Here is a 12,444-nt window from a genome sequence, read left to right as displayed (position 1 = left end):
GCGCAGAGCCAGCGCCTGTTTTTGTACAATTGTTTATACAAATTCAACAAAGGTAAAACTGCATCAGGAAGGTCTACGAAAACAACACCGTACAACAATGGCACTTATGAATGCAGAATTTTACAATCAGGAAATAACCATGTTATAAACCTTAAATGAGAACTCAACTCACACTTCAAAGAAAGAGAGACTACGTTTGACCATTTATTCTACTGCTGGACTCACTGTATAAATTAATTTTATATTGAGTACAAGAGCTCATGCTACAGAGTGAAACCCTCCTATGTGCAAAAGCTGAAATTGGAATTTTTTTAAAATTTTGAGAAAAAGGTGATTTCTATACAGATAAAAGTGTTTTACTTCAACTATAATTTACACCTTATTTCCACAACATGCTTATGTCACTTCTGAAGTATACAAAGCAGGATATAAACTTCCATTAAAACATGCTTTAAGTTGAAAGTATGAACCTACTTTTCCTGACCTGGGCACGTTTGTAGATAGATACTGCCTACGAAGTATAGGTTAAGTTCTCGCCTACCATAAGTAAAGATAAAAATTGGCAATCAAAACCGAAACACTGGTAATGCATTCAAACATTGCATAAATAATTTTTAAACAATTTTTGTACAAAAATAGTTCTGCATAATGTAAGATGTAACAAAACAAAACGTGTTAAGAAGGCAGAAATGCAGTGCGTGGTCCACTTAAATGACACCAACTTTTTTTTTTTCTTGTTTTAAGAAATGAAAAGCAGAAATCAAATTTACACTACCAAGCACATGCTGTGGTATTTTAAATAACAGTATTTCTTGGAGCTCAGTCTTCTTCCAGGGTGTGAACAATTATCATCAGTAACAGTCGCCTTATGAATTTGCATAAGAGCCAGTGCAGGTCATCCCAGGTGGACTGAATTAGTGGCACAAGTTGAAATTCTTAACATGGGTAGTTTCACGTTGTTCTCTCCTCAACAAGAGTTGTAAAATCCAATCACGGCATTTTCTGATATTCCAAGTTCCCAATTGAAAATAAAATCCCTACGTGTTCTTAGTCCCTTCCCCCCCTTGCCCCAGTATTTACACGAGTCCTTTAACTAACTCAGTTTTTGCAGAAGTTTTTCTTCCACCTGCCCGAACTGGACGCTCACGGACATCTCTGCTATGAACTGCTCACAGCCCTCTTTCGTCACCTGCTTGCAGTACCTCAGGTCGATCTGGCAGATGTTCCCACAACGTTTGAAGTAAGACAGGCACTGGTCAGTGACCTTATTGCAGTCTGGGGAGAGCAGAGGGGAGCAATTCAGCACTGATTTTCTCCTCCAGCACGAGGAATCCCCACCAGCTCCATCCCCAGCAGAGGAATCCCTGCCTGCTCCATCGCCCGTGCCCAGCCCCCAGCTGTTGTGTAACCCATGGGACCAAGCCAGGCAGCCCAGATGTGCAGGAAATCCCCCGGAGGATGAGCGTGGCTGCAGCAGCTGCTGCCAGGGAGCCACACCAGGAGCGGGGCAGGGCTGGGCCAAACCCCCTCAGAGCTGCGATGCCCTGGCAGTTCCCCCCCCATCCCTTACCTGATAAATTAATTTCCGTTAAGGAATCCCGCGTGGTGGTTCCGACGGCGGTCAGCAGGTTAATAGACTGATCTGTGACGTGGTTACAGTAGCTGAGGTTGAGTTTGGAGAGCAGGGGCATGTGCCGGATGATGAGGCGCAGCGAAGCGTCCGTGATGTCCAGCCCCGCCAGGCGCAGCTCCACGATGTTCCGTAGCTTGCTGCGGTTGTCGATCTGACCTGTGGAAGAGGCACCAGGTCACCCCCACGAGCCCCACCCCGTGCTGCCAACGTCTGCAGGCCTCTGTGAAATGCACCGTGACACACAACACTGCTGCCCTGGGTCAACTTCACACGCTTTTGCCTGTCTGGAGCTTTAGAGGGAACATCAGCAGGAACACTTGTCTATTTTTGGAACAGGCATGTGGACAAAGCCACCTCCTGATTTCAAAACAAAAGGGATGAAAGTAACTGCAGGGGCCCAGCGGAATTACAAGTCGGGAATAAGCAGTAGGCTGTGCCGTGCATGCCAGAAAGCAGATCTGATTTGCTCAAAATTTCACCTGAGCTGAAATCCGGGTGAATGTGGCATGACCCACAGAACTGCTCCTTCCCTGAACTGGAAGAAAGTGTTTCCATACTCCCTAAAGTACACCCGTTGCAGCCTGAAGAGAAGAAAGTCAGACAGAAAACCAGCAGAGTGGCTCAGATGAGGGCTCAGCAGCCACAGAACCTCCCTGTCACCCCGGGGCTCCAGCCAGGAGTGCTGCACGTCCCTGCCTCAAACCCCAGGGGCAGCACAGCCCCAGCCCCACGGGCTCGGCTGGGGGGCTCCTGCCCGTTTGCTCCGAGGGGGGCCAAGCACAGAACAGCCCCGGGCTGGGAGGGGGCTCCCGGGCTCCCCTGCCCTTACCTGGCCCCTGTGCCCTTACCTGGCCCCTGTGCCCTTACCTGGCCGGTTGTCTGTGGGCGGGGACAGGAGGTCTCTCATTTGTGCGTCTTTCAGTCCTTCCGCCCACTGCACATCCAGAGTTCGCAGCAAGGGACAACTGGAGCTACAAAGTGCTGACACTGCTATCCAAGAGCACCCTGACAAGAGCAGGTCCCGCAGACCTGCAGACACAGAACAGGTTGGAGCACTGGGACCTTCCCGGGCAATCCCAGTGACCCCACTGGCACCCCCAGGCTGCTCTGACCACCGTCCCCTCCTTGGGCCCAGCTCTCCATCTGTCCCACCGCTGGAACTTCACTCCTGCCCCCAGTGCCCTCAGCCCTTTCCCCAGCAGCATTCATTACCTGCCGGGCAAGACCTGCCTCAAGTTATTTCAACTGAACAGGTCAAGTAGTCAGAAAAAATAATTTTGGTTCACTTTAACCCACTGATGCTTCATTTTCACACATCTCCAGCCCTCCTAGTAGAGCCTACTCCTCCTCTAGGCCACCCCAGTCCCCAGACTTTCCCCAGAGGCTGCAGTTCAGACACAGACTGGTTTCCTATGCAAACTGATTTGTGATTTGGTGATGAGAACACATCACTTACCTGGCAGTCTGTTGATAAGCCAACTCAGCTGCTTTTTAGATATATTTGTCCAGCTAAGATCAAGGGTTACAGGCTGTCTCCTAATAATGCCACTAAGCATAAGTGGAGTGATGGATTTACAATGGTTTAAATCTATTTTGGTCCATAATCTTTTGTCACAGCACCTACCCAAAAAGAAAAAAAGCCAACAGCACTTAATTTGGCACCTGTTTGGATTTTAGTAAGGCTTTAAAAGGTGTCATTAAACAGTAGGAAAAACTACAGCACTTAACTGAAAATTGCAAAAATAAGGCCAAGTATTGCAAAGATAAACACAACCCCACACAATGTTACATAAATTTAAAGTTTCTCTATCAAATATATCCTGCAATAAAGCATGGAATTACTTCCACAGAATTACAAGTGTCAACAACTTTGGATCCCATTCTAAGTCATCCCAGCACTTACTAAAATCCGTTTTATAGCCCGAAGACAAGTCACCACTTTTTCCTTATGTTTTGACTATGAAGTCTGATTTAAATAATATCCCCATTTACTCTGTGTTTTCTGTACTTAAAATGAGTAGATCTGGGAAAACAGATCCTCCCTCTCCTGTTGTGTGTATTTTTCCTATCCTTGTGGATTATGTGTCTTTTCACTCTTTATGGGTCTCTAAGGGCAACAAAACCAAGTCCTGATGAGTGTGCAGGAGTCTGCTTTTTTTTTATTAGCAAATACAGTATTTAAATAGAAAATGCATTTGGCAGGTTTCAGTGACACCAAGCAGCCCACGGAGAAGACACTCCACACACATCACCTCACACTGAATTATCAGCCTCTACTTTGTGTGTTCTGTTAGCAGGCTGTGCTGGAAAGGAGCCTGTTGCAGTCTGTCTGTCCTTGTGCACAGCAGGAACCCAGGACAGGAGTCACCAGAGCCACAAGGCCTCCCTGAGGTCACTGAAACCTGTAAATCTGCACTGAAGCTGCTGCTGCTGCTGTGCAGCCACAGCTGTGTCAGGGCCACAGAACCTGAGCACCAGGGACACGCTGAGAGCAAACACCATCAACAAAGGATTCCTGCAGAACGTGCTCTGCTGGCACAGGGAGCAGGCTGCTCTCCACGCCCCCTCCTCGGGGAGACAATCAGCACAGCCCTTGTGAGGGGCACATGTGGGATCCTCACTATCTCAGTAGGTATTTAATAACTGAACTGCACAAATGCTGGCAGTCAGGAAGTCCTGGGGCAGAATGACACCAAGGCTGAGCCAGCCTGGCTGTTCAGCAGCAGGAACACTGCAGTGTCTGACTCCAGCACAGGCTGCTCCGGAGCCTGGCAGCCTGACCCCGAGTCTGACACACACAGCTCCACCAGAAATGCTGGAACTGCTGTTTCTGAGAAAACAACATGAGATCTGCCACCTCTGCTGGTCACCCCTTCTGCCTGGGCTCACCAGAGCTCCAGGGACAGCCCACAGCCCTCCCCAGGAGACACCAGTGCCATCACCCGCTGTCCTTCCGTGCCCATCCCACCACACCCCGGTCCCGCCCTCCTTACCATCTGTTCCAGGTCTTGCAAACTCTCATACAGATGCACAAGTCTCTATGACTGAGGTAGCTAAAGACAGCCATCCAGACTTCCCTCTGCATCACGTGGGCTGCCCCGTCATCCAGGGGCAGCGAGTCCGGAGGGGGGCTGATGGGAGGAGGCCGGATGACGTGCCGCTCCATCTGGATGCACTTGGGGGGCGACAGCGAGGGCGGGGGCCGGGCGATGCCCCGGGGGGTGCTGCGCAGGCCGGGCATGAGCTGGTGGTGCCTCAGCTCCCGGGGAGTCCCGTTCAACCCTTTGCTGAACCTGTGGAGTCTCTCGCTGTTGTTCAACGCGCGCTTGGGTTCCTCGTTCTCGCTCTCCGGTTCAGATTTGATGGGTTGGTGGTTCTCATTGGCAAGGCTGTTCTCGGTTTTTTGGATCTCCTGGTTAAGCTCTTTGCTGAGCTCCTTGCTCAGTTCCTTATTGGGAAGCCGCCTTTTCCTCCTCATCTTGAACTTCTTCTTGTCCCTGGGCTCGGCGCCCTCCGTGCTGGGCCCTGCTGTGGGCGAGCTGGACCGAGACTGGTCGCTGTCCTTGGACCTGGGGGGTGCTTCTGGCAGCTCGTCCTCGGGCTCCTGCTTGAGGCGCCGCAGGGGTTTGATCATGGCCGCTCGGTCATCGGGGGCCTTCCACGATCGCCGCTGCAAGGAGGGACAAGGGCTGGGTGTGGGAGCTCAGCAGCTTCCATGTGGGTGCTCCACACAGGAGCCCTGCCTAGGGCTGGGCCCCCTGCCAGCCCCGGGCCCCACCCATGCCAGCCCCATCGTGCAGCCACCGGCCAAAGGTAACGAGTTCAAGAGGCAGCAGGGATGGGGGTTCCACTTATGGACCCCCTGGACTCCAGGAGTGACAAAGGCACTGATTCACTGCAGATTCCTGCACACTCCAGGGCCTTGCCCATCTCCGAGTGCATCATTTACACACAGAACATCAGCAGCACACCGTGGACAGCTTTGTCCCCAGCAGGCCACAAGAGCCCAGGCTTGGGCCACATCCACTGGGCACCCACATCAAACACTGCCCAAGTGCCCTCACATCATGGCCTGAGGGGCCATTCCCAAAACCTCTGGGATCACAGCTGCCATCCTGGCTGCAGGACACAGAGCCTTCTTGAGACACTTTAGATGCTCCTTTACACCCAACCAGCCCCTGTCCACCCCCTGCAGTCCCTGCAGAACAGGGATCTGACAGGACCTTCCTCCTGCCCCAGTTCCTGCTCCCAACAAACTGCTCTGCACTCCTCCCCCCTCATCCACCCCCTCCAATGCACCAGGCTGTGTGAGAGACAACCTGAGGCCCAGGAAAGCTTCAAGCCTAATCTGATCACCACAGCAAGAAAGAAGTCAGCAGCTGTTAAAATGAAATAGCTCTAACAAGCAGATCTGCACTGGCAGGGACAGGGAGCTGCTGTGAGCACACTTGTTGTGTCAGAGGGCCCGTGCTTTCGCTTTCCCAATGAACTCAGTGGATCAAGGCATGGCTCTGTTCCCAAGTTTCACCCTGCAGTGCATGGTGGAGAAAGCTGATCACCCCGCCTTTAAATTAACATATTATAAAGGGAGAAGTCCCAGTAAGGTAATGACAGGATAGAATAAAACATTACTACAGCAGGCCAGGGCAGCTCCCAGCCCCCCTGACACAGGCACTGATGGGTGCTCCCCTTACAGGCACTGGAATCCTGTGGTCATGCCAGGCTGTGAGGGCAGCAGCGTGCCAGGACGTCCCTGGGGGGAGCAGGGACTCCAGGATGTGCTGTGTGACTGGGCCAATGCTCAACTACACAGGGAGGGCCCAGCATCAGGACAGGATCAGATTTTTATCCCTTGGGTCATCAAAACACAACTGGCTGCTGTGTTTTAATACAGGACACCAGAAGAGAAAATATAAACCCAGACAGTGCAGCTGAACTGTCCTGGAGTTAAAGGTTTCCATAAGGGAGACAGATTCTGTAATTTCAAGATTTAAGTGGGATAAAGTTTTCTTCTCCAAGTTTTGGTTGTTGGAAGAAAGTAAAAAGCCCAAACACATTTTTTGTGTTGTGTGGTAATGTGGTGACCCACAGTGCCTTCCTCACTGGGGGCAGTCCAAAGGGATGGGAGAAGGAAAGCATGGCCAGCAAGCAGCTGTGCACGAACTGCTACTGTGAGTTTTGCTCTCTCTCCACCAAAGCAGCCCAAATCCCTACATCTGCCATCCTGCAGCATCCCCACTGTCCAGCCTTGCAGGACAGACTGACTCCCACCCCTGGGAGCTTCACAGGCAACACCAGTCCAGTCACTGACTCTGATTTTACAGCCATCAGCCACTTTAGTCATGAGGCACAGTAAATTGGAGCTCTCATTTCTGCCTCTGCAAACCAGCATTTCTGCAGATCCCAAGTACCACATTTTGGAGTCTACACAAAAATTCAGTGTCCCTGCCTGGCCTGAGAGTCCTGACTGCCATGTTCAGGGCCAAGTTGCCTACACAACTGCTGGGAGCAGCTCCTGCTCTCTGCAGGCACCCCAAGGTGTCCTTTCCAGAGCTTCCCAGGGTGGCACAGCCCCAAAGCAGCCCCAAAACAGCTGCCAGGCGCCACCACGTGGAGAGACCTGAAAAGGCTGCCATAAAAAATTGATTTTCACCTTGTTCTTACTCTGAGCACCTTGTAAAGACTTTTCAGTCAAAGTGGGTTTTTCAGTATCCTGAATAAAACAAGAGCCACAGCCCAGTGCTTTTGGCCTCTGAACATCAACCTGAGTGTCCTGTCCCAGCCACTGTCCTGTCAGAGCAGCAGCTTTTACCAGAATGGTAAAAAATCCCAGTTCCTCTGGGAAGAGCCTGGGATGTGGGGGTGAGCTCAGAGCCAGGGGAGCAGAGAGAGCAGCCCCAGGCAGCCCAGGCCCTGTGCAGAGCCCAGCAGGGCTGGGCCTTACCCTCTTTCTCATCGTGGGCTCCTGGGACTTCTCGAATTTCCGCTTCCTCCACAGATGCACCTCGTCAGACTTTCTCCTCAGGATGGAGTCAACCGGAGCCTTTTTGGAATGTTCCTCTGATTTCCTCCTGGGAGTCTCCTCGCAGTCCCCTTTCCGTTTGGCAGCGTCGGGCACTTCCTTGTTGTCTCTGTTGATCTTCTGCTCCTTCAGCAGCGAGCCCGGGAGATTTGACGCGTATTTAAATCCTGGTCCGCGCTTTTGCTTGTACGCCAGAGAGACACAAAACACAAGCCAACTTTATACCTCATGCATCTCCCAGCTCTTCACCCTGCCACCAGCACTCCAACGCTCCGGCTTTGTCACTTTTTAACTCACAAAATTATTAGTAAGGAGTCAGAAGTTTTAATTTTCCTGAGGTTATTTTTCTAACTACACACTTGCAAGTGTCTGTCTCGGTCTGCAAAGAAATAGTGTTTCACTAATTCCAACAGACACTCCAGGTTTTGCATAATTGCTTGTGAATTTTTAATTTCAGGACTTTTCATTGTCAAAATTAACATGCAGCAGTGCACAGAAGTAACCTAAATATTCCCCAGGTGCTGGGTGAAGTGTTGGTACAAGTATACAAAAATTACTGAAGAACAGAGAGCTGTGAGCTTGTCTCCAGCTCACAGAATCATCATGGAATGAACCACATAACTCTGGAATGCCTTGGGTTGGTAGGGGCCCTAAAGATCACCTCAGTCCAACCCCCCACCATGGGTAACTAAGAACAAAACCTGAATTAAGCACAAAACCAAAAGCTGGTATTGGGCTAAAGTCTATCTATAAACAGAGGGAATGCTTAAGATTTTGTATGTCATTCCAGCACCACTTATTCCCATTAAACTCACTTTTCCAGTTTTCCCTGCGTGGTTGCACTTTGGACACTCCCAGCAGTTCGGCAGCTCATCGTTAACCACACCATCCGATTCCTTCACCTGCGGGAGACACAACGCTCTCAGCGTGCTGCACCAGCCTGCAGAAGGTGATGATTGCTCCAAGGAACTCTGTGCAGCTCCCTGTGCTCTGGGGGGGACTGCAGCCCTCCCGGGGAGCAGAGGCACCGTGCTGCCGGGGCTGAGCAGGCCCTGGGTGCTGCAGGCACCCCTCACCCATGGGGGAGCAGGGACCCAGGCCAAACACCTCTGACAAAGGGCTCAGCTCTGGGCTTCCCATAAGGGCAGTGACAATCCAAATCCACACACTCTGCTCTTGGAACAACGACAGAGAGCTCCTGAAGAGCCCAAGCACCCCCCAACCCAGGGCTGCACCATCTCCAAATGCCCTCCCACCCCTCGGGTTTGCAGAGCCCAGCCCTGTGTCCCCCAGCGAGGCACAGCCTGATCCCTCCTCAGGCAGGGCTCTCCCATCCATGTTCTCCCATCCATTAATCCCACGGGCATTTTTAGCAGCACAGCACCCTGCACTGTAATCAAGTGTTCCTTAAAATACTCCTCTTTCAGGCTCAGCACTGGCAGTGCCAGGGGCTGGGGCTGCCAAGGCAGCTCGGAGCAGGCACCTTCATCCCAGGCTGGACACGGGGCACTGCCAGGCTCTCACACCCAATCCTCAGCCAGGCTAAGGGAGACAGGCTGACAACTTCACTACCTCCAGCACTGACATTTTGCTGTCTGAAAGAAACTTGTGCCTAATGTTGTTACACTCCAGCAAAAGCACAATCCTGCCCTACACAGCTGGAATGCTCCTCATGTCTGGATGTTCACACAGGAGCCTGGAATGCTTCCCAAACAGGGAACAGGCACTTCAGAAAAGACATTTCTGTGAATGAAAAGCAGAGCTAAGATACACCCTCCACACACACACTCACTGATGGCACATTCCCACTTAAGGGTTTCATTACATACTCGGAAATAAATAACTTGGAAAAAAAAAAGAAAAATATTGATTTATTACTATTGTAGACACAAAAACATGCTGCTGTCCAGACTAACAGCTGGGCACTGGCAGCAACAGTGTGGCTGCAGCAGACAGGAACAAGCACAGGCAGGGACCTGCAGATATTTTTAATGTTTCTGAAACCTTTCTTCCTCTCCTCCCAGTGCAGGGAAAAGGAACTGGCTGTGCAGGAGCAAGCCCTTGGATTTAGGAACTGCTTCCTCCAGTCCCAGAGCCAGACAGCAGCCATTCTAGTTTCACCATCCAGTGAGAGTGATGACATGTCAGTCTCTCAGCAAGACTCCTGGAGTTAATAAATAAGTAAATGAAGTGGGCAGAATTTAAATACTGGTTTTATCACAACTGTGTGCCTTTGAACCTTCTTTCCCATGGTAGGTGTAAGATACTCCAGGAGTTGTTGTATACATCTCTGCCTCAGGGGAACAATTCCTGGCCCAAGCCCAAGTTGGGAACAAGTTATTTCCCGCACTGAATATAGAACAAGTGCTGCTGAAGGGAAAGCATTACAGCCCTGTCCCTTCTGTGAAGTTTAAGGAACTGAACAGATGTGAGGAACTGTAAGCAAACTAATTAGACACACACAAACCTGCCACTGAATCTGTCCCAAGCCTTTCAGGCTGGGTGGGAGCCAGCTGTGAGTGTTTGCAGCAAACAGCAGGTGGGTGTCTGAGGCACCACAGAAACCCACCTGCAGCACCAGGGCAGCAGCTCAGATCTGAGCACCAGACCTCGTGCTGGGGACTGCACTTGGCAGGGATATGGAGACCCCAGGATGCTGACCTGGCATCCCTGAGGGAGAGCCATGAATTCTGGCAGTGCCCAGACTGAAAGAGGCAGTGAGACACACCTGGGCTGAAGCTGTGCTGGAAAGGGCCTTTGTGTCCCTGCTGCTCACACAAGGCACCCAAATATTCACTTCCATCACTATCACCACATTCAGCTGAGATGGAAAAGAACAAACTCCGAGTGCAGAAAGGAGCCCCTTCTCCCTAAGGAAACAGCATCAGATGCTGCACTCAGACATGCTAGCCAGCAATGCCAGCAATTTGAGATGAAGCAAGAAAAATTCACTGCTCTTGGTTCAACTCAAACACTGTGGAACAATGAAAGGCAGTGTTCATCCCAAAATCTCATGAGCTCCCTCTGGAAGCAGCGCTGTGCTTGCGAAACTCTCACCAAGATCATTTTCATAAGAAACCCGTTCAGCAAAACAAGCATTTGTGTTGGTGTGGTATTTTCAAGGAAAGAAGGGTGTCAGGAAGCTCCTGTGACACTTCTGAGGACACAGAACATCCTGCTGTCCCCAGCACAGCTCCAGCACCCACTGCAGGTGCTCTGGTACCAGGGCCCCCACAGGAGCCCCTCAGGGCTCAGTGTGCCAGGGCACAGGTACACCTGAGCCACCTTAATTTAACTCCTCAGACAGATCCTCTGGCACTGCTGTTTCATGGAGAAAAAACCCCAGAACATGAACAGCCTAATCAGGGAGCTGGAAGAGGATGAACTTCAAACCACAACCAACCTGCCCTGGAGAATAAATCACCTCCTGCACACACTGAACCACTCCACAAGCTCTGGGAGATTCATCTTGGAGGGAATTCACTCCACATGGGAATAAACCAGGAAAGGACATCTGCACTGATCCAGTTTACTCCAGTCTCCCCCAGTAGTACATCTGCCAGACATTTAGCTGGAGATGACCAGCAGTTCACATGGTGTTATTTCTCAAGTGGGACAGGAAGGCAGCTGCCCTGGGGCTGCATCAAAGGCTATTTATGGGCTCCATCCTCAGGGCTCAAGGGCTCCAGCAACATGTAAACATGGCTAGAGATTTCTGTCTTGCAGGAAATCATGGAACCTGGGAAAAAATAGCAAGGAAGGATCCAAGGAAGAGGCTCCATTTTCCTTTTGCTGTTCTCCTGAGCAGTCTCATCTCACCTTCCAAGATGATTCTGAAATTCTACCAGTGCTCTTTTGCCTCAGGAAATAAACAGCACCAGCTACCCACCATTTCAGCTCAGCAGAAGCACTGAGAAATCAAAATAAAAGGCACACAAGGCACACAGTAAATCTCCCAGAGCTTAATTGTCAGGAACACCCAAAGCAACGCTGTTCCTAGTTACCAAAAGAACACTCAGAACACCACGCATGTGTAGGACAACAAACAGCACTTGCCTGACTTCACAGATCTGACCCACATCCTGTGCTAGTCCCAAATGCAGTATGGGGAGAGGAAGTCATACCTGAGCTGCCACCAGACAATAACTGTCCCCTGAACTCAGCCCTGAGTGCCACTGACACTGCAAAGGCAGAGATGGGGGAGCACAGGGCACCTCCAGCAAGGGCTGGAACAGCAAAGCAGCCAAAATTAAGGTACCTCTGAAATGAGCAGCTCCTTCCTCTGCTTCATCAGCCCCCAAAGTTTTGTTTAAAGCAGAGCCAAACAAGCAAAGCTCCTTTTCAGAGCCCATCTGTGGCAGGAACTGAGCACCAGCTCCATGAATCAAATCAGGGAGAAGGCTCAGCTCTGGTTTGCCAGCTCCCCACACTCTGCTCTAATAAATGACAGCACAGAGCTTGGAGCAGCACCACGTACAGCTCAGGAGAAATGAAAGGGCAGCAGAGCTGCACCCCAGGCCTGCACAGAACACACACACCTCTCCTCCCAGACAGCCCAGAAGGGCCCAAATGGGGCACGGTGTGTCAGAACACATTTGCTTTGGCAAATCACTTTAACCATAAACAAATCAGCAACAGGAAATGGCTGATCAGCTGAAAGAAACCAGCTCTGGAGAAAGGCAGCTTCTAAATGCTAATGCAGGAAGGTATGCCCAAAATGACACTTTTGTTAGCAGCAAAGAATACAGCTGCTCACAGGACTCAAGTCAGCCAAGGGTGAGCACTCCTG

The 12,444-nt window shown here is 50.9% G+C and overlaps 1 protein-coding gene across 9 annotated transcripts in view; it reads right to left on the bottom strand.

Annotated features, from left to right (window-relative positions):
• Positions 1 to 15: 15 nt before the first annotated feature.
• Positions 16 to 12,444, bottom strand: part of KDM2B (lysine demethylase 2B) — a 110,980-nt gene continuing 98,551 nt past the window's right edge. For 8 of the 9 annotated variants that reach the window (XM_064392504.1, XM_064392501.1, XM_064392503.1 and 5 more), the window contains 7 exons: positions 8,471 to 8,557; positions 7,578 to 7,847; positions 4,627 to 5,303; positions 3,090 to 3,253; positions 2,501 to 2,662; positions 1,571 to 1,789; positions 16 to 1,275 (listed from right to left, as the gene is read on the bottom strand). In XM_064392504.1, coding sequence (XP_064248574.1) covers positions 1,094 to 1,275; positions 1,571 to 1,789; positions 2,501 to 2,662; positions 3,090 to 3,253; positions 4,627 to 5,303; positions 7,578 to 7,847; positions 8,471 to 8,557 — 1,761 coding nt within the window. In that variant the 3' untranslated portion in view covers positions 16 to 1,093. The remainder of the gene's footprint in view (positions 1,276 to 1,570; positions 1,790 to 2,500; positions 2,663 to 3,089; positions 3,254 to 4,626; positions 5,304 to 7,577; positions 7,848 to 8,470; positions 8,558 to 12,444) is intronic. The other variant, XM_064392502.1, reaches the window with a different exon arrangement.

Source organism: Passer domesticus, chromosome 17 (genome assembly GCF_036417665.1).
Source record: "Passer domesticus isolate bPasDom1 chromosome 17, bPasDom1.hap1, whole genome shotgun sequence".
Lineage (NCBI taxonomy): Eukaryota > Metazoa > Chordata > Aves > Passeriformes > Passeridae > Passer > Passer domesticus.
The sequence above is the reverse complement of the archived record's forward strand: the minus strand, read 5'-3'. Positions and strand labels throughout refer to the sequence as shown.